At 47.0% G+C, this 21,409-nt stretch overlaps 1 protein-coding gene across 1 annotated transcript in view; it reads right to left on the bottom strand.

Moving 5' to 3' along the window:
- The window catches only part of CAPN5 (calpain 5), an 820,088-nt gene that overhangs the window by 23,986 nt on the left and 774,693 nt on the right, over nt 1-21,409 (bottom strand). Inside the window, exon 11 of the mRNA XM_069640007.1 lies at nt 6,624-6,745. Coding sequence (XP_069496108.1) covers nt 6,624-6,745 — 122 coding nt within the window. The remainder of the gene's footprint in view (nt 1-6,623; nt 6,746-21,409) is intronic.

Genomic DNA, 21,409 nt, shown 5'->3' on the forward strand with positions numbered 1-21,409 from the left:
TGAGGTACTCCCACTCTATGCGATCAAACGCTTTCTCTGCGTCCAATGACAAGACCATTGTCTGTTGGTTATTTCTGGCTTTTGTATAGGGTCAGGATCAGTCTGCGCACATTCTCAGATGCATGTCTCTCTTTAATAAATCCTGCATTTTCAGGGTCAGTAATCTTGGGGAAAATGTTCTCTAGTATCATCGACAAGGCCTTTTCCAATATTTTATTTTGTTAGTGTTAATCAGACTTATTGGTATTTTTTAGAGATAAGGAAATGATAAGGAAATGGTGGCATGTCTAGTGATGGGGGGGGTAAACCTTTATTCTTTGAAGAAAGTAGCATGGCCAACATTAGATCATATACTTCATCCGGCATAAGCTTGTACAATTCAGCCATCAGACCGCCCGCACCCAGACATTTCGCTGCATTCAGATGACATACTGATCCCCACATTCAGATCTTTTTCCATGCCGAGTCTCCCTTCGGGTTTCATTCTCTTCAAGTTGCATCCTTCAATTCATGACTTCATATCACTAGGTATTCATTTGAACATACGGTGTGTACAGCTTGGTATAATATTGTCTGAACTCCGTATTGATTTCTGTAGGCTCATATGTTAGAACATCAGTTGCGCCTCCAATTGCACTCATTGACTTTTCATTGTCCATTACTAAGAAGACGGTGTGCTAGCAGACCATCACATCTTTCTACACTTGCATAGTAGTTGCATCTCGTTTTGAACAGGAGCCCTCCGCCTTTTATGAATGTATTGTCTCTAGTTTGTTTTTCTTGAGTTTTAGAGCCTGGGATTGGCCTTTACCGTTTCCAAGCAGGCATAGCTAGTGCTGACCTCCTGTCACAAGGTTCTTGATGCGAAGGTTGACATTGCACATTAAATCCGTTGACATGGTGACAGCTGTGTGCAATGATTGCGAGGATTTCTTGAGAGATCAGAGATTAGATGGCTTTGACTGGGGAGGGGGTATTACATATGAATTCAGTTTTTGGTTTGTTGATTCAATTTTAATAAGTGGTGCATTATCCAATATTGTATTGGCTCCATACATTTGGAAAGAAAGACTGCATTGTGCAGCGGTCATGAGCCTCAACTGTGAATAAAGGCAAACAGCTACTGTGTTCTGTGGGGTGATGTCCAATCAGGAGGGTTTACAATTAGATTTGATCTCTGTGGGCATACAGGAGGAGAAATGTCATGAGGTCCAACAGTCAGGTTCAACTCAAATGGCCAGACCAGCGCCACAATGCCAGGGCAATTCTCCTTTGATAACGCACACCGACAGCAGCCTCCGACAGGTGTTTCTGCTCTCAGTGAGTGCAGCTGGGGTCCAGTGTCTCTCTAGGCACAGAGCAAGCATTCTGACATGCATTTCTGCCCAGACTACCCCACCTGGAATAAACCTTGGAGCAGCAAATGTAGGAAATGCTGCCCCTTCAAGCCATATGTGTGCTCACATAGACATTAAGTGTAGATGTTGACTCGGGAGGCCGGGGCCTAGTAGATGTCCCATAGAAAACAAGGGAAAGCAGAATTTCTAGCGTTTGAGTAGTCATGTATTGATTAATGCATGCACATGCAAGTGTCTCAATGCTTGCTGTCATTCCGTTTGCAGCACCTACTAGCGCTTAGGTGCCATTTAACATAATTTAGATTAAGGCACTAGATGTGTGGATATATACAGCCAGGGGCGTTGCTAGGGGGGGGGCTAAGGGGGCTATAGCCCCTGATCTTTTGGTTGTAGCCCCGGATAGAATCTCAGAAGCTACAGCCAAAAGACTAGCTAGCCCCCAGTCCCAACAGTTCCGACATCAGCTTAGCCCCGGGTCTTTTCCAGACCTAGCAACTCCCCTGTATACAGCATCTCTTATTAGAAGCAGAATGCTTTTGAAGTGATGTACTTACTAAGTTCGCATATATCCATTCATTATATAGCTCATAGAATAAGATGGTGAAGCAAGGCGTTACATAGCCTGACATATATACAAATGCTTATTTGCAAACATATGTTGCATATGTACGAGTAGTGTGTTGCAAGACCAGTCATAAAAAGATGGAAGCTATTGCCATATCCAAATTTCATCTCGCACAATCTGTGAACACGGTGACCTTGTCCTTTGTAAAGAGTCTCTCCAGACATAGCCGGTAAGATGGCTCAGCGGGTTAAATGCTCATTGCTGTGATCGGTGTTTGATCTGCAGGTCGCAGGGTTTGAATATCAGCAAAGCCAACTCAGCCTTTGATAAAAGCGCTATATTAAAAAAAAAACAACAACGGTACAGAAGATGTTTTGGTCAAGCGAAGACACTTTGCATTTTGTTTACTTTTTGAGCTGCCTAGAGTATTTGTTGATAAAGTTGTGTGTCCTCTGCCCTTTTTTTTAAACAAAATATTAAGTGAGGAGCACTCTGCTACATTCAGATGGCACCAAGGTGTGTTCGGAGAAGATGCAACTGCTGAGGCAAGGGGGCTTCCGGCAAAAGGAAGGCTTTTGCGTATTTCACACTGACCTATTAGCTGTTCGTTTAGATTATGAAGAGGCAAGGAAACCATTGTTTACTTACTCGTAGGCCTGGTCATTTGTATTTACATGGAGGGGTGCCTTGGAGCTCTCCCCACAGGAGCCCACCATTGAAGACCTCTATAAGTGCCCCAGCCAATCACCAGACCGATGATGGCGCCGAACGCAGGGCAGCGCATGCTGCCCATGGCCCGGGCGGACTGCATATTCAGAGTAGCAAGATCGGTGTGTATGCTTCTGGGCCCCTCCCACGCGCATTGATTCTCTTTCTGTTGAAGAGGTTTATGCAATAGCAAATAGACAGGCATGCTTTAAATGCCACTGCAAGTGTTTTCTCCACCATGCTAGCCATATGATGCAAGAGTTGCATTAGCTTCCAGCAAATGTGATTTATGATCTTGCCTTGGCCACCTGCGAGTAGGTGGGGTTAAGAAGGAATTAGTTCTCCTGTGAAGGTATGTGTGCCTTGACATACAGAAGAGCATGTCTCATGATACGTTGGTTTATGGAGATGCTTGGCTGTGAATTGCATGCAGATTGGGCCTGCACCATTTCAGATGTAGTGCATGTAGATTGAGCCTGCATCGTTTCAGGTGCATTGCATGTAGAGTGGGCCTGCATCATTTCAGGTGCATCACATGTAGATTGGGCTTGCACCATTTCAGGTGTATTGCATTTAGATTGGGCCTGCATCATTTCGGGTGCATTGCATGTAGAGTGGGCCTGCATCATTTCAGGTGCATCACATGTAGATTGGGCTTGCACCATTTCAGGTGTATTGCATTTAGATTGGGCCTGCATCATTTCGGGTGTATTGCATGTAGTTTGGGCCTGCATCATTTCAGGTGTATTGCATGTAGATTGGGTTTGCATCATTTCAGGTGCATTGCATGTAGATTGGGCTTGCATCATTTCAGGTGTATTGCATTTAGATTTGGCTTGCATCATTTCAGGTGCATTGCATTTAGATTGGGCTTGCATAATTTCAGGTGCATTGCATGTAGAGTCGGCCTGCATCATTTCAGGTGCATTGCATGTAGATTGGGCCTGCATCATTTCAGGTACATTGCATGTAGATTGGGCCTGCATCATTTCAGGTGCATTGCATTTAGAGTGGGCCTACATCATTTCAGGTGTATTGCATGTCGATTGGTCCTGCATCATTTCAGGTGCATTGCATGTCGATTGGTCCTGCATCATTTCAGGTGCATTGCATGTAGATTGGGCCTGCATAAATTCAGGTGCATTGCATGTAGATTGGGCCTGCATCATTTCAGGTGCATTGCATGTAGATTGGGCCTGCATCATTTCAGGTGCATTGCATGTAGATTGGGCCTGCATCAATTCAGATGTATTACATGTAGATTGTGCCTGCATCATTCAGGTGTATTGCATTTAGACTGGGCCTGCATCATTTCAGGTGAATTGTATTGCATTTAGACTGGGCCTGCATCATTTAGGTGTATTGTATTTAGACTGGGCCTTCATCATTTCACGTCTATTGCATTTAGATTGGGCCTGCATCATTTCCGGTGTATTGCATTTAGATTGGGCCTGCATCATTTAAAGGTGTAGTGCATTTAGACTGGGTCTGGACCATTTCAGATGTATTGTATGTAGATTGGGCCTGCATCATTTCAGGTGTATTTCATGTTGTATGTAGAGTGGGTCTGCATGATTTCAGGTGTATTGCATGTAGTTTGGGCCTGAATAATTTCAGGTGCATTGCATGTAGATTGGTCCTGCATCATTTCAGGTGCATTGCATGTAGAGTGGGCCTACATCATTTCAGGTGTATTGCATGTAGATTGGGCCTGCATCATTTCAGGTGCATTGCATTTATTTCAGGTTTATTGCATTTAGATTGGGCCTGCATCGTTTCAGGTGTATTGCATTTAGATTGGGCCTACAACATTTCAGGTGTATTGCATGTAGATTGGGCCTGCATCATTTCAGGTGCATTGCATGTCGATTGGGCCTGCATCATTTCAGGTGTATTGCATGTCGATTGGGCCTGCATCATTTCAGGTGCATTGCATTTATTTCAGGTGTATTGCATTTAAATTGGGCCTGCATCGTTTCAGGTGTATTGCATTTAGATTGGGCCTACAGCATTTCAGGTGTATTGCATGTAGATTGGGCCTGCATCATTTCAGGTGTATTGCATGTCGAGTGGGCCTGCATCATTTCAGGTGCATTGCATTTAGGTTGGGCCTGCATCGTTTCAGGTGTATTGCATTTAGATTGGGCCTACAACATTTCAGGTGCATTGCATGTAGAGTGGGCCTACAACATTTCAGGTGTATTGCATTTCGATTGGGTCTGCATCATTTCAGGTGTTTAGGAGGGAATACATTGAGAGTTGAATTCTGGTACTGTAACCAACAAGTGTCTACGCTTTTAAGAGATGGGTTATGTCCAATCGTGATGTAAGGTAGCCCACCACAACAAGTGGATGATTGTCCGAAACCTCTTCGGTATTAAGCCCGTTATAAAAAATAAAACAAATATTATTATTATAATTGCTATATGCTTTATTGTTGAATTGTGAGATGACTATGAGACTAAAACCCAGCGAGAATGTATGAGTAGATGATGTAATGAAACCTATTTGATACCCATGGACTCATTCTTCTCTTCCTGCCCTGAGGGCAGCAAGGCGGTGCGCTCATTGAGCAGTATTGACTACATGTAGTGTGCACTGTATGCATGTTCTGTTGCCTGTTCTCATTTATCCCTGTGTGCGCATTAGGAAACGACTAGACGTATGGTTGGCTGACAGTGAGTATTGAACAGAGCTGGTATTCTGTATGTATAATTGTTACATATGTTGGGAGAAGCATCTTAAGGACCTGGTATAAATAAATAATGTGTTGCAGGATGTCCCATACCTCTCTCTGAGTGCAGAAGTGAGTGCCCAGCTCATAAAGACCTTCCACTGTTCGCGGGGATTCCTAGCTCCTATTTTGGGGTAGATGTTTTATGCAGTTGGAAGGTTTGTCCCCAGTCAGCCCTTAGGGAAGCATGGTGACCCTAACAACCTGGAGGTACAGGTGAACCGCACGACAGTTCCACGTGTGGACTATGCCTTTTTCTAGAGAGTCTCTCACACTTTTGCAAAATGTTGAAATGCTGAGGCTTCCCCCTAATTGAGTAATGGTCAGAGAAATCCCATTGCTTTCCAGGTGGGCATCCATGGGTTTGGCAATAGCGCATAGCAGTCACATTTTGGATCATTATTTGGGGCCACTGGACAAGGGTGGACTAAAGCTCTGCTCTAAAAATGAACATTTGTCCTAAAAGTAGTATAGTATTTTCTTCTTTTCATGTGAGGGGGAATGCGGTCAACCCCAAGTTAATCTTCCCATTGGTATTAAGGACGTTCCCAAACATGCACTCCGCTCATTTCTACGAGAAACGGGCAACATGTTTAACTGATGAGACTGAACCCCTCAACAGCTCGTTGAAATGAGGGTGGCAAGAGCAAGGCTTTGGAAATGTGGAGTCTGAAATAATACGTGATTCATGGTTGAAGAGGTTTGATATGGGGAGCATTTGCGTCATCCCACTGGCATGTTCCGAAGGCTATACATGCTCTACTTGACGGTTCACACAGAGTTGAGATGAGGATTGGTAGTACATTCCCCCCAAGCCCACTCCTGGAACTGGAACGTTAAGTTGCAATTGATCCGTGACGGCACGAAAGCATGCCCACAAACAGAAGGCAGCAGAGTTTCAGCCAAGGAGGGTGAAGCGGGGAGATGGCGGCATGTCAAACCCCGCCCACATTTTATCTCCCACAAGTCTCTGCTCATTGCCAGTGGTTTAAAAGAGATGCGTTCTGAGCAAGATTCCAGAGAAGGCCTATGACCGTAGTTACGCGCGGCTTTCTGAGGCATACAATGGCTTCCGTGCTCTCCGAATGTGGAGAGCAGGGAAGCTTCACTCTGTATCCAACACTGATAATGGTTGCAATAAGTTGCACATTTTATTGCATGCTTACAAATTATCTAATCATTAAAACAGCACAGATTGCTGGACAAGCCCTTTGGCCTGCAATAGGTGGCTCCCTACCATGTACTGCTAATGCCATACCTCCTTGGGAGTCCTGCTCCTTCAAGCCAGATGCAGAGATGACGTGGATTTGGGAGATCAGTTGGGGATAACCACACATTCCAGTCCAGCAAGTGTGTGGCGGTTCATCCAAGGTTAGTTCTCTACGAGAGGACAGAAAAGCACCAATTAAATCACCTTGAGCATCACCTGAACAGCGCAGAGACAAAATGGCACTGAGTGGTCACAAATTGCCTTCAGAGAGGGAGAACCCGCAATCGTCACCAATGTGTGATACTTGAGACCCACAAATGCACAAGGCTATGACAGCCATCCAGTGTTTTGTGTGTTTCAAACCTACTTGGCTAAATATTAAGGGTTTGTTTTAGATTTTGAGAAGCCCATTCTGTATCCTCAGCAAGCCCATGGGATTTCTGTAATGACAGTAGAGACTTTATGAAACACATACACAACAGGTTCAACAAGATGCAGTGATACTATAGGATGCAATAACATGTGATGGTCTAATGCTGACCTTGCATTTTGTCTATGGCATACAGTAGGGTTCTTTTTTTTTAAGCAATATTTGTGCTGTACTTACTGTGGAACCACCCAAAGCGAACATGCTGAAGTGTCAGGAAAGAACAGCCGTTTTCTTTAAGGTTAACCTAACCTATTTTAAAATGTATGATCACACTAAACCTCTCACATGGCAAAGACCTTGTCCAAGCCTCCTCAGTTCCCATTCAATTACACGAGCACAATCACATATGGCAACAGTAAACCAACTAGCACACAACCCCGACCTTCCAGTTCCTGACAACTTCTTATTCTGAATGACTGCCCTGCTTTTAAACAACAATAGATCTGCTAAGGCAAAGTATGGACATATTCCGTAAAATGAGGGGAAAAGACATGAAATCCACAGTTCATAAACCCTTCCAAGCAAAATCCGATCTTATCGATCATGCTCGGTCAGCTTGTGCAGGATCCCAGTGGAGAGGTCAACATCCAAACGCAAACAGAAAAACGCAATGGGCTCCTCCAACATGAGTAACTCTGTTCCTCCTTAACAGGCTCCTCTAGGATGAGCAACTCTGTTCCGCCTTCACGGGCTCCTCTAGCATGATTAACTCCGTTCTGCCTTAACAGCCTCCTCTAGCATGAGTAACTCCGTTCCGCCTTAACGGCCTCCTCTAGCATGAGTAACTCCATTCCGCCTTAACGGCCTCCTCTAGCATGAGTAACTCCATTCCCCCTTAACATAGAACACACAATAAAATACATTGGCTAATTGAGCAGCACGGGTCTAGACGCAGCCCAAACGTCACAAGCAAAACTGAAAAGTCAAAAGAGGGCGGCTAGGGGGAGGGATACCCTGTCCTGCGTGTGCTTCCAATATGGAATTGAAAAGATCACAGCAAGTGAAAAGGTCAAAACACGTGTTGGCTGAAACCCGATTGTTGAAACAATTAATAAACAATAAACAGTTCTTCTGTTTTTATAACTTTGGTACTTACTCCGATTATCTTTTCAATTCCATATGTAGAACACACGCAGGCAAGAGCAACCCCTCCCCCCTTTAACATGCAAATGCAGCAAGACTAAGAATTCTTAGAAGGGTAACCGTGGTGGGCCGTGGGCATCAAGGCCATCCTTTCCCCTGTACTATGACTACAGTCTGTCTAAATCCCCTTGGTTGTTCAAAGTTTCGTTAAACTCAGATCTGGGTAAGAGTTACAATCTACACTGATGAATGTTAGGACACCAGGCAGATATTACATTCCCTCAGGTCAATATATTGAAGCAAACCTTTGAAACGACTCCTAGGACACAGGACAGTAACTCTGTTCCATTGCAATTAAATTGAAGGAACAGTGGAGCGGGGACAGGGGTTGTTAATTCGATATAGAAAATGTGGCAAGGCTCTTAACATACATTATTTATATCGAATGGCCAAGCAGATAATTTACATTTTAAAACAGCTGATGCATTTTGAAAAGTGTGATGTAACACCCTTGGATATTCCACCAAGCTGTTGGTTATCCCCTTTGACTCAGATCTGCCAATAGACCATTTTGATTTGACCATTTGTAGAAAAAACTAGGGGGGGGGGGGGATACAGATTATGGGACTCATCAGGAGGTTGGCGGTAATTGTGACGGGATACCGCCAAAGCAAATAGCATTACTGTGGGATACATTGACCCACTCAGCAGAATTCCCATCCATAACCAAGCTGCACTTCAGCAGTTAACAGCAAACTGGCTGTGCTGGCTCCTTGGACACCACTGCCTCACATCAAAACTGCATTTTGCAGCTACAAAATGATGGATGCACTGTTTTGCTAAGCACCATTGGGCAAGTTGGAACAGGGGGCACATCGAGAAAGGCTGCCAGGGTGTGTTCTTGTGTGTACTAAAGAAGCAAAGTGAAAAGCAGCGCTGCTTTCTCTGCTTGCTAAAAAAAAAGTTCCCATTGAAAAAGGGAAATATTTTACATTTAAAATGATGCCGCTCTGATGCTCTTTTCATCTGTTCAACATCACACTGCTTTTATCAGTGATGCCATGCCGATCCATATTCAGATTGTGCGCCAGCAGAAGAGAGCATTAACTGTGAATAAAAGGCTGTGTTAGACCATATCTGGGAAATCAACAGAAGCCTTACTTTCAGCCACACGGGAAAACGCTTGACTTTTGAGCTACAAAATGTCAAAAATCAATGCTTCAAAAGGAACCCTAGCTCTAAGGGCATATGTCAATTTCAGTGGACCTGTGTCTTAAACAGATTGCTGTATAAGAGAAACTGACTAGGACTGCAAAATAATGTTGGGAAGTCAGATGGAAGAGAAAACCTTTGGAAAGGGACACACCAGCAGACTTCACAAAGTGTTAAAATGTGTTTTTGCAAATAAGGAAAAATACCCGTTTTAAAAGTGTAATGTGGAATAAGGCCCCGTCTTGGCCTAGCAATGTAAAGGGGGTTTTGCTGGGAAAAATATGGGATTTTTTTCTGCGACAGGCTTGCTTCTGATTCAGAACAAAAGAAGGGGGCGCTGTTGCGCTCGTTAAAGATGGCCCGCCTGACTCGGAGCTCTGTCCTACGAGGCGATATTCGATTGAAAATTCTCCTGTGGTGCGCTGATTCACACTCTACCACCAACTTCAATGGTCTACTGTTGGTCCTTAGCGCCCACCGCCTGAACCCCGTGTCTTGGGTCCACTTTGTTACCGAGATATGCGGCATTGAAACAGGACTGGGAGCTGATGCTGCTCTGTCACACCTGTCCGGCTCCAGCGCGACTTCACCATGAAGTCGGTCAAGTGGCACAGCGAGTAGAGCGCCCGCTTTGACACCCGTGCAGAGCCTGTTAACGCAGGTTCGAATCCCGGCGGGGCCAAACTCAGCCTTTCATCCTTCCGAGGTCGATAAATGAGCACCACACACCGTGGGTAATAATAAGCAGCGCTCAGATACCTGAGGGTTTGTAGCGCTATATAAAAGCCTAATTATTATTTATTATTATTATTATTATTATTATTATTATGAGGCTGAGGATCGGAGGCCTGCAGTGGGGGAGGGGCGCGAGAATCGCACGTTACGGCCTTCCTACCTTATCCACCCGTGGCCCGGGGGGGCCTGCTTCCTGCATGGACCCAGAGGTCCTTAATACCGCGGGGCACTCCGCTCCTCCACCCTTCCTGGGCGGCCGCCTGGCGTTGAGTCCCCGAGGTACTTACCCGCCCACCTGGACTCGGAGGGCCTCTCCATTGCTGGGTGCCCCGATCATGTCGCCTCCACAGGCCTGGACATGGAGGCCCCCACGTAATCAAACGTCTGCTCCGCGCCCGCCTTGTTGCCTCTCGGAGGCGGCGCGCTGACACCCGGTGCCTGTGCTGTTTGGATGCCTCCCTGGACCCGGAGGTCCTTCACATGGCAGAGTGTCCTGCTCCGCCGCCCCTCCTGGGTGGCGTGCTGAATCCCGGGGCCCGTGAGATTCTGTCACGGGTGTCCCTTTCCCGGGAGTGTTGTGGGAGCCACTGCCTCCTCCTTGATGTCCATAGTGAGTCCCGGAGCCCCCTGCTTCTATCACTGTCTGGACCTGGGCACCACCTATCTTACCCTGCACTGTCTTGAGACTGCTACCGGTGCCCATGCCTACTCCTGCTACTAACAAAGGGGGCCTTACTGGGGCTCTGCCCCCCCACCACATTCTCGTAGCCTCATCTCCCAACGCTCTCTGGTGGCCATGGCTGTGCCGGGGTGGTCACCCCGGACAGTAGTCCGCGTATCCCACGCTCCCATTCAACGCCAACACACCGGGCCCACTCTCGGACTGCTGGACTGAGGCCTCTCCCTGGCCTGGGACCCCCTGGCCTCCCTGAGGCGCCCCATGGGGAGGCCCCTCTGCAGGCCTATGCTAACCACATCCTCCACTTGTATACACCTGGGGTAGACCCAGGGGCCCTGCAGACCTCTTCTGACACTCACAGTGCCATGCCCACCACTCGGACTGCACGGCAAGTGGATCCTCCACTCCATCAGGATATCCCGTGAACCCGGGATCCCCACCCCGTCTAACTGCTGTCGGGCCCGGACTCCATTCTGCCTCATACTCACCCATGATCAGCACACTTAGGCTCTCTAGCAGCCTACTCTCTGGAGAGTGAGGTGTTCTCCCCTACCTCTCCACCGGAGCCCAGAGTTACAGCTCTCCTGGACGCCGCTACTGCACTGGCTCTCCGGCCTCCAACCCTCACTCCATGCTACCAGGATAGTCCACTCCAGTAAACCTCACCCGCGGTCCACTCAACCTGTGCCCATTGTGTCTGGCTGGAGGAGTCTCCCCTGGCCCCACTGGTGGGCGGCCAACCGCACTTCAACAGGCTCCAATTCCAATTCCAATTACTGCTCCGCACTGTGTTGCAATTCTGCGTGCCTCTAAACCCCCTGAACACCCCGAACAGTTTACCTGCCCCCCCCCGGAAACCTCTTACCCTTCTTGCTCCGCCTTGGTATATCGTCTCCCCCCCCTTGGTCCCCGGGCCTCCTATCCATCCGGCACCATGACTAAGGGGACAGGAAAGAAACAAAGCTCGATCAATAGGTTTACGAAGGCCTTGTCGGGCACGGTGGCGGAGGAGCCTGAACAGGAGCCGTCCAACTCATCAACCTCGGTTCCCCCTGACTCTCAGAAAATGATGGAATTCATTCGGGAGGGGTTCACCACACTCCACAGTAAACTAGATGACATCAACGGCACTATATCTTCCATTAAAGCCCATATTGAGAGGACTGATGGCCGGGTGGCTGAGCTCGAGACACGTGTGAGTACCACTGAGGATCACCTGAGGTCTCTCGGGGCCGAGGTTTCCGTGCTCTCTTCCTGTGTCACTGAGGTTGAGAAAAAGAACGAGGACCTTGAATCGCGCTCGAGGTGCAACAACCTCCGCATAATCAGAATACCCGAGGATAACATAAAGGAACCTATGGAGGACTACGTTGAGCGCACTTTACTAACACTGCTTGATTCTCCAAAGCTCTCCCCACAATTTGCGATTGAGAGAGCCCACCGGGCCCTTACTGCAAAACCAAGGCCTGGCGCGCCTCCCCGACCTATCATAGCCAGAGTCCTAAACTTTCGCGATCGCGATGCCCTCCTCAGGGCAGCGAGAGCCAAGAGTGAACTCCTACTGGGCCGCCAGGATTCATTTGTATCCGGACTTCTCGGTTGCGGTTCAACGGGAGCGTAAAACATTCCTAGCTGTGAAGAGGAGACTATGTGACCTGGAGGTCAAATACTCTATGTTATATCCCGCCAAACTGAGGATTGAATACTCTAACCGGGTGTACTTCTTCACAATCCCTGAGGAGGCATCTAGGTTCATAGATGAAATCTTTCCTGGATGATCCCCCTCTTCAAGGCACCAGTCCAGTGCTAGAGGGCTCCTCGACTGTCTGTATACCGCTCAGAGCGCCTCCCGGCCTCGGTCACCCTTTGGGCCTTGAAGTGCGCAAGTAACAAATTAATATGTGGCCTGACTCTCCTCTATGGCGCCCAACCACTACTATAGAGTTCCCTTACCATACGTTGTTGGATCCAGTTACATGCCTTATCTGATTACTAGGGAGGCTCCTCCTCCCGACCTTGAGAACATTGCTTTCCCTCTGTTCGACGTGCCTCCCCGCCCACACAGGGTCCTGCCCGGGTTGTGCATGCGGTAACTACTAGGCACCATGTTTATCCTTCATGTGCCTTACGGTTCAGAGCATTACCGCCTGGCCAGTTCACAGGCCCCCTCGGCGTTGATGCCATTGATTTGGATTTGGTTGTTTGGGTTTGGGGTTACCATTCCTCTGTTTGGGGGAGGGATTTAGGAGGGGGTGGGTAATGTTGGGTTGTACGTTAAAAAAGGCTTGGTAGCCACGAGGAAGGTGGAGCATGGGGCAACATTGTCCCGTTTTTGCTACAAGACTGAGCAGACAATGCACAGACCTTGGGGATCACTGCGTTGTTATCCTGTAATTTCTAACAAATATCTCTGAACTGTTGCTGAGGACAACTTAACACTCATGAGTTGGAATGTGCGGGGCCTGGGAAACCATAAAAAAAATGAGACAATTACAGCTTCAGGCCAAACGACATGGGGTCAAAATCCTGCTGCTGCAAGAAACACACGCGTGCACTGAGCACTGCGAAAAGTTCGCCAAAACATGGGGCCTTCAAAGGTACTTTACCAACTACTCCATCCAGAGCCGTGGAGTCATGACCCTGATTCATAGGAGCCTTAAGTTCAATTCCATATCCACACAGATTGACCCCCAGGGCAGATACGTCCTTCTCCATGGTATCCTGCAGAATAACGAGGTGGTGCTGTTAAATATCGATGGTCCCAACATCGACGACTCCGAATTTTACTTGCATCTCACGTCCCTCCTTCACAGCTTTCCGCTAATACCAATCCTCTGGGGAGGTGATTTTAACACAATATTTGATGTAGACCTAGACAGATCTGGCTCCAGACCTCGCCAACTTTCCAGAGCAGCCTACACTACATTGTCATCTCTTCCCATTCTATCTTTGGTGGATGTATGGTGACTCCTATACCCCGAATCCCGCTCCTACTCCTTCTATTCCTCGGTACACGATTCGTACTCTCAAATCGATAGATGGCTGGTGTCTGATATAATAAGGAATGTATCCGACCTCAAGATCCTTCCCAGAACCCTCTCTGAACACTCACCAGTGCCCATTACCCTCAGGTGTGGCCCAGATCGCGACCGGGTCAGACACTGGAGAATGAAACCCCACTCTCTCATTCGACGCCGTCTTTAGCTCCGAGCTTGGGACTGCCATCGAGGAGTTTTTTTAAATTAACACCAATACGGTATCCTCGCAGGCCACCCTCTGGGAATCTTTTAAAGCATACATTAGAGGTATTGCTCTGTCCAAGGAAAACGGCATCCTTAAAACAATCCGCAGAGAAATCGCGGAGAGTGAGGTCGCACTGTCCACACTGGAAGCCCAATGCTCCCTTCACCAAACTCCGGAACTCCTAGCATCAATCGGTGCGGAGCTCGACACATTCCGCTCTTTAGAGGACCGTGAACTGAGGTTTCTGGACAGCCCAGGCCTTGCGAGGAAGTACGGTGAGGGTGAGCGCCCAAGCCGCTTTATGGCCAGGCTTCTCCACCGAGAGTTCGGTACCCCGCCCATTCCCGGAGTGGAGAGACCCGATGGCTCCCTGGCCACGACACCACAAGAAATAAACTCTGAATTCCACTCCTTCTACAAATCCTTGTATGCCAACGTGGATAGTGCTTCATCATCGGAGATTGATTCCTATCTTGATAATCTCCCCCTCTCGGCCCTCTCCCCTGAGACCATCGCCTCCCTCGAGAACCCATTCACCCTCGAGGAATTCTCGAACGCCATTGACTCACTCTCATCAGGTAAATCCCCTGGCTCCGACGGCATCCCCGTTGAATTTTACAAACACTTTAAACCTCTTCTCCTTCCTCACTTGATGGCCCTCTGGGAGGAATCGGTAGGGGTGGGCCGGCTCCCCCCCCTCGCTCTGCAAAGCCATGATAACTGTCTTGCTGAAACCCGATAAACCCCCACCACACAATGCGGCTCCTACCGCCCACTCTCGCTTATTAATAGCGATGTCAAAATGTATGCCAAACTCTTAGCCCTACGCCTTGTCCCCTACATTCCACATATTATTCATCCAGATCAAGCAGGATTTATCCTGGGACGCTCCACCTCCCTGAACTTGAGACGCCTCTAACATTATAAGCAGAATTAGCCCAAACATCCAGGCAGTAGCCGCGACACTCAATATGCAAAAAGCTTTAGACTCTGTCTCGTGGAAATATCTCTGGCGGGTGCTTGAAAAACTGAAATTCGGCCCCTGCTTCCTCTCCTGGGTCAAACTGCTGCACTCCAGTCCGGTAGCTAGGGTCCATACCAAAGATCGGTGTTCCCCCTTTTTCCAATAGCTAGAGGAACAAGACAGGGCTATCCCTTCTCCCCCCTGGGTTTGCCATTGCGATGGAGCCATTCGCAGACATGCTTCGTCAATCCCATGCACACAGGGGCCTACGTACTGCGGGTCAATCAGAAATAGTATCCCTATATGCGGATGATGCTCTTCTTTTCATTTGTTCTCCCGATACCAACTTAGAGCCGATACTGGAAGATACCATCCTTTTCGGGTGCCTCTCTGGCCTCAAAGTGAACTGTTCTAAATCCACCCTGTTCCCGCTCACTGCCTGCACGCGCCCCCCTCCCGATACCCTAGGGTTCGCTTGGGCCCAATCAAACTTCATCTACCTAGGTATTGTAGTGTCTCGTCACTTCGAACGTGTTTTCGAGGAGAACTATCAAAAATACCTTACAAGCCTCACAACAAAGTTACGGGGTTGGGACAAACTCCCAATCTCTCTTGCGGGCAGGATAGGAGTGCTGAAGAAGGTGGTACTACCCCAGCTTCTGTACAGATTCACCAACATCCCTCTGCGGCCAGGCAGCAGGTTCTTCCAGGTGTTGACTCGTATCCTCAACACTTTCCTTTAGCACTCAGGTGCGGTCCGGCTCAAACTCAAAACCTTGGCCAAACCAATGGAGGTAGGCGGCTTCGGCGCACCCGATTTCCTCAAGTACTGGCTAGTTGCACAACTCTAATACACTTCATACTGGTTCAACGCATTGGATCCCCCACCCCATGTTAGACTCGAGAGGCTATCGGTCAGTGACCGTGATATCCGGTCCCTGATTGTCACACCCACACCGATAGTGTCGGAGTCACTTGACCCGGTGACCTGCACGTCACTGGCCATATTAAAAACTTGGAAGCTACTAGGAATCGCCCACCCGTTTCATGGCAACCTACCACTTTGGAACTTCCTCCCGGGGTTCCCACACGTACCTCTCCTCATTGTTCGCCGATGGGCAGAGGCTGGCTTCGAGCTGCTTCGCAATGTCTTTGAACAGGGCAATTTCATAGAGTGGCCTGACCTCCCATTGTCCCTTAGGTGGAGACCATCCGTCTGGCTCCAGTACTCATCTCTCGGGAGAACCCTTAAACACAAATACCCCAGCTTCCCAGCAATACCACCAGACGAGCTCATAGTCACAGAGTTGACTTCCCCCATTCCCATGAGGGGCAAAGTTTCCAGACTCTACACTCTATTGCAATCCAGGGCTGCCCCGCCACTCACTAAACTGAGACGAACTTGGGAGGACGACCTTGGGCTGGAGATGACGGATGAGCGATGGGCCCATATGTGTGCTCGCATTCATGGGGTATCCTACAATTCCCGATTCAAGTTGATCCAATTCAAGGTACTTCATAGATACCACTACACCCCAAACAGGCTGAACCATATCTCGAACGACCTGTTCCCTGGCTGCCCTAGGTGTGGCTCCGACAACGCTGGCTATATCCACATGATCTGGTCCTGCCCGCGCCTCGTCCAATTCTGGAGCGCAGTATGCTCAACTGTGTCCGATATGCTCGAAGTCCCTATCACTCCATCCCCAATGAGATGCCTTTTCCATGAATTCCCTGAACTCCACCGAGACTCCAAAAAGCTAGCTGGTCTTTGCATGCTACTCGCAGTACGCTCCATATTATTCTGCTGGCTTCAGCCTACCACACCTACCCATGTTCAATGGCTCAGGGCGATCACATGGGCATCAGATACTGAAGAATCCTGGACCGTACAACAGCCAACCCACTTAAGGGCCAGAGACGTTTGGTCAAACATTCGGTCATATATGTCTCCCACCGACACTGTCTCAGATGCTTTATCTCCAGCCTTCTCCCCCTGTCGTTCCCCTCCGCCTCCTGAACAGCTCCCCCTCTGCTCCATACCCACCCTTGCGCACCCCTGATGTGTTTATACTGGTTTTGATCCTGCACTATATATCTGTATTTTTTGCACTGCTCTGATTGTAATTGCCTGTATGCTACTCGCCTGTTCTTGTGTTGCCATGCCAAATAAATAAAAAAAATTTTAAAAAAAGAACAAAATAAAATAAATAAATGTTTTGGCTGTACTGAGAAATTAGCCCAAACAGGGTTTCTACTATAGGTAAAGGGACATGTGGGGGCTGACAACAGGAATGCTCTACCCCCAAGAGAAGCCACAATGTATTTCAGGGATGCCTACGTGTTAATTATGCCCTTTGAAACTTTGAATGGACTAGGAGGCAGCATATCACATGCTTCTCAGACTTTTGTTTGTGCTCCAGGTTGAGACAAAAGATTCTGGGACACTTACGTGTGACTTTTAGAAAATCACCTACCCTCGACTTCTACTGGAAAGATTCAAAGCCAACTCCAGAGCAGCCTTGTAAGCTATGCCCTTATTTGGAAGACAATGCTGGCCATTTGGCTAAAAAGGCTATGTTATTAATACATTTCAAGACTTTTTATCTCTGAAATTGGACAACGCAGTAATGTGAAAGTTTCACAATCTAGATGCGATTTTGGTGGCTTTAATTTAAGACGTGGTAGCCTTCACTGGCATATAGGGGACAGAAATGGCAGCGGATTGGATATTCTGATGCAACTTTGAAATTCAATATTCACATGTTTTATTATAATCTATACACATGTACAAAGTTATAGAATTTTAGGTAAAATAATTTCATTGAAAAAAAACTATTAGATGGATGAAAAAGTCCTACAAACTGGAGAGTTGGACTGCCATGCTCTGTGTGAAATATATAATATGCTTATGTAATTTGCAAAAATGCTGCAACTTTATAAATGTGTGATTTAGGTTAAGATGGATTTTTGGCAAAAAGGACTGTGAGAAGGCTTTTCACCTCATAAAACACAACCCCCTAAACTGAGTCCCCTCCTGGAGGAGGCGACCACCATGGGCTGACCTATCCGGTTCTTGGGGGTAGGTCTAGCTTAGTTCTGCCTAACAATAAACCCGGTGATGTCACCCACTTTTATATAATAGGTGGGAGCTCACAGGGACAGGACACTCTCTCCTGAATTTCCAGCGCCTGCATATCCAGACATTCCAGATCCACCTTTGCAAGATTCCAGACTCTACTGCAAGGCCAAAGCATTGCTGATCCTATCCCAGCACGGCCAAAGCATTGCAGAGCCTATCGCAGCAAGGCCATCGATCCAGAAATTCCACTAAAATCCCAACAACAAAGGGAAAAAGGTGTGGTATCCTTTTGGGGAGCAACCTGTGACCAGACGGGTTTTTGCCCGCTACCTGCATGCCCGCTGTACCCTTGCCATCCAGTGACCAGACTTGCCGAGCTGCTTGCTGTTAGGAGAGCCGCCATCCTGTGACCAGAGCCCTTTGAGTCCAGAACCCGGTTGGCTGTCCCAAATCCCAAGTGCGGATTGTGAGTATTTCCCCCACCCATAGCCACACGGTCTACCCCATCTTGATACTTTGTCTTTGTCTTACTTTCTAAGTAATCCTATCCATACCCTGGTAACTTGTTTAAACTGTCAGAACTCTCTGTGCACCCCATCTTTCATTTTCTATTGTTAGCGCTCTTCTTCCATTCATTTCTGTCTTGCATAAATCCTTAGCAATATTTTGAATAATTTAATTTCCACATAAAGAGACACGGCATGAAGGGGTTTAATGTGGCCCCTTATCCTGTTTTCATGGGAAGTGCTATCTTCTTGATAATCTAGTTTAAGTAAAACTGCCCTTTCTTTCCAAACCAATATTCTCTTTTTAACTGCTTTATTTCACCAAAACTGAATTTTTTTCACCTCGAAAATCTCATCCAATTATTTAGCTAAATTCACTCTTTCACTCTATTTTGTCCCTGTCATGTGCATCTATCACCTAGCCTAAAAACCGCATTCCGATTCTGTATATTTCACCCATTTAAAGCTGAAAAAAGGGTAAATTGCAACTTTTCCAAGTGTGATTTGACTGCACTGTGTTCTCACTTTCAAATTGCTTTAGAACTGTATGCCTTTTGTGATACATTGTTTTATAGTTGCTAGTGATAGTACATCCCTGATACTGTGATAACACATATGTCCCTTATTATTTAACCACACATATAATTAATTATTTGTCAAAATCCGAGTGTCATTTTATGCAATTACATAGGGTTTTGAAATCCTCTTATTTTGTAACGGAAGGTCGAATTTTAATTCTGTTTCCTGCCTCATATTCCCGACTCCCTGCTGCTGCTTCCTTCTATCCACTCAGAATTCAATTAATTGGGGTTTGAGGGAACATTGCAGGGGTAAATCTTAACTTGGGTGCTATCTATCCTAATTCAAAAAGTGCTCTCATTCACTTGTGCTTTGGATATGTTCGTGTAGAAGTTACCCAAATGCATTTCAGTGGTTTTCATTGTAATTATCACCCCATTGGTAATTGCTGCCCAATATAAAAATGGTGTAATTTTCTTTGAATTTAAAATAAATAAATATTGTATTCCCACCCAGTGGTCTGGTTCATGGTCCATTGTGACCCGGGGTATTTGTAACGGGGGGGGTGAGACGGGTTGGGTATCGGCTCAATTCGAATTTGTAGAAAATGAATAAAAAGTATTCTCATTGAGCGCTTCATCCTAGGCTGAGACCAAGGGTCCTGGTCCGGTGGGTGACGCCCGATTGGAATCCTTCACATTACCGCTACTCGGTCGGCACAATTTGCACCAGATCACGAGTAATGGTAAGGTGGTAAGCAGCAAAAAGTGGAGGTAATACTCCAACTTTCAGCCCAACTCGTGATTGGGCCAGCCCTTAAAATGCGGCAGTAATGGCGTTACCACCACTTTTAAGGCTACTGCCCAACTCATGATGAGGCACATATCAGAAGAATGCCTCATCTTGTTAGGAAAGGTCACCAAAGACAAAAGATTAGAGGCAGATGACAGCCTCCTAAGGACTGTTTGCATAGTTGAAATTGAGGGCAACAACCAAGATACACTGGGAGGGTTAAGGTACAGCTGGGCAACCAACCGTCTATTTGAATGAATACCAAGATGGATAGACATAGGTATGTGAAACTGAAGCGCTGCAGAGCCCAACCGTGGTGGTGCAGGGGTTCTACTGCACCTGCTAAAAATCAACGAGAAATCATTTGGAAAACAAGTGCATACATTGTGAAGGCACAACTGCAGGATAGGATGGTTGCACTGAACCAGACTAAAGTCAAGGATACTTTTATAATTCCAGTGCTTGGATATAACTCAGACTGTAATGGAGAAGTTTATAGTTTCATCAGAAAAATCACTGATATGATCAGATAAGTAGGGAACACCCTTATAATTTCATTAAAAGGATAGAGGTTGCAGCACGATAAGAGGGATACACTTTATAAGTAGACACACACTTGACAAGCGTTGTTAAGTGTACAACTAGGCCCACTCGCTAGGACAACAACAGAACAAATGGAATGAAGACTATCCATCACTATGTCTGCTGTGAAACAGAAATGGGGTGTTAGAAAACCTAGCCTAACGCTGCTTAAGTGATCTTACAAAGGATGAGCAGGATATGATTTAGCACAAAGGGAATGAGACCGGGTGGCTTTAACCACTTCCAAGGACAGGTAATCTACCACTTGACTGCGGGACCTGCAATTATAGCGCGCCCCACAAGTTTCAATGAGAAAGAGGCCATAAGGAGAAAAGCTGCATTCTGGAATTTGGAGTCAAACTTTCTACAGAGCCTTGAGATGGGGAAATAAGAACTGCAGCATGCTGGAACTTGGAGTCCCAGTTCTCTAAGAAAATTGAGAAAGGGATTACAAAACTAACAGTTATCCCTGGGAACTGCCAGACTCTCAAGTTTCCCGTGGCCAGGCATGAGAAGGCCATCCAGCCTTATTTTTGCATTGAATATTTGGGCATGTAGTTTTCCTAAATTTCAAATTGGAAATATAAAAAAAAAACAAGTCCCAGAATCTAAAGGGATAAACACCAGGACGGGTTGACCTTCTCACGCATGGACAGGACAAGGTTTCTAGAGATAGTGAACAAGGGAGTACTGAGCCAAACACTGGGACCTGGTACGCAAACCTCCAAGACACTGTACAGGAGAACTGCTGAGACAACTTGACTGAACTCAGACTACAGTCCCAAACCACCTGGCTTTCCATACACCCAAATGCAAGTGTTTACCTAGATGTCGTGACTGGTGCCTTTTTTTACGTTCACCAATCTGACCTGCCCAATCAGTGACCTCAACTGCGAGTCTCTCGGTATAAGAATACACCCTCTCCCCCCCCCCCTCGTTTGTGACAACGGTCATCTTTGCCTGCTCCCCCCCCCCCCTCGTACCTCCTTTGCTTCTCAGACTCCCTC

The sequence above is a fragment of the Ambystoma mexicanum genome, chromosome 7q (genome assembly GCF_040938575.1).
Source record: "Ambystoma mexicanum isolate Mex_15411 chromosome 7q, UKY_AmexF1_1, whole genome shotgun sequence".
NCBI lineage: Eukaryota > Metazoa > Chordata > Amphibia > Caudata > Ambystomatidae > Ambystoma > Ambystoma mexicanum.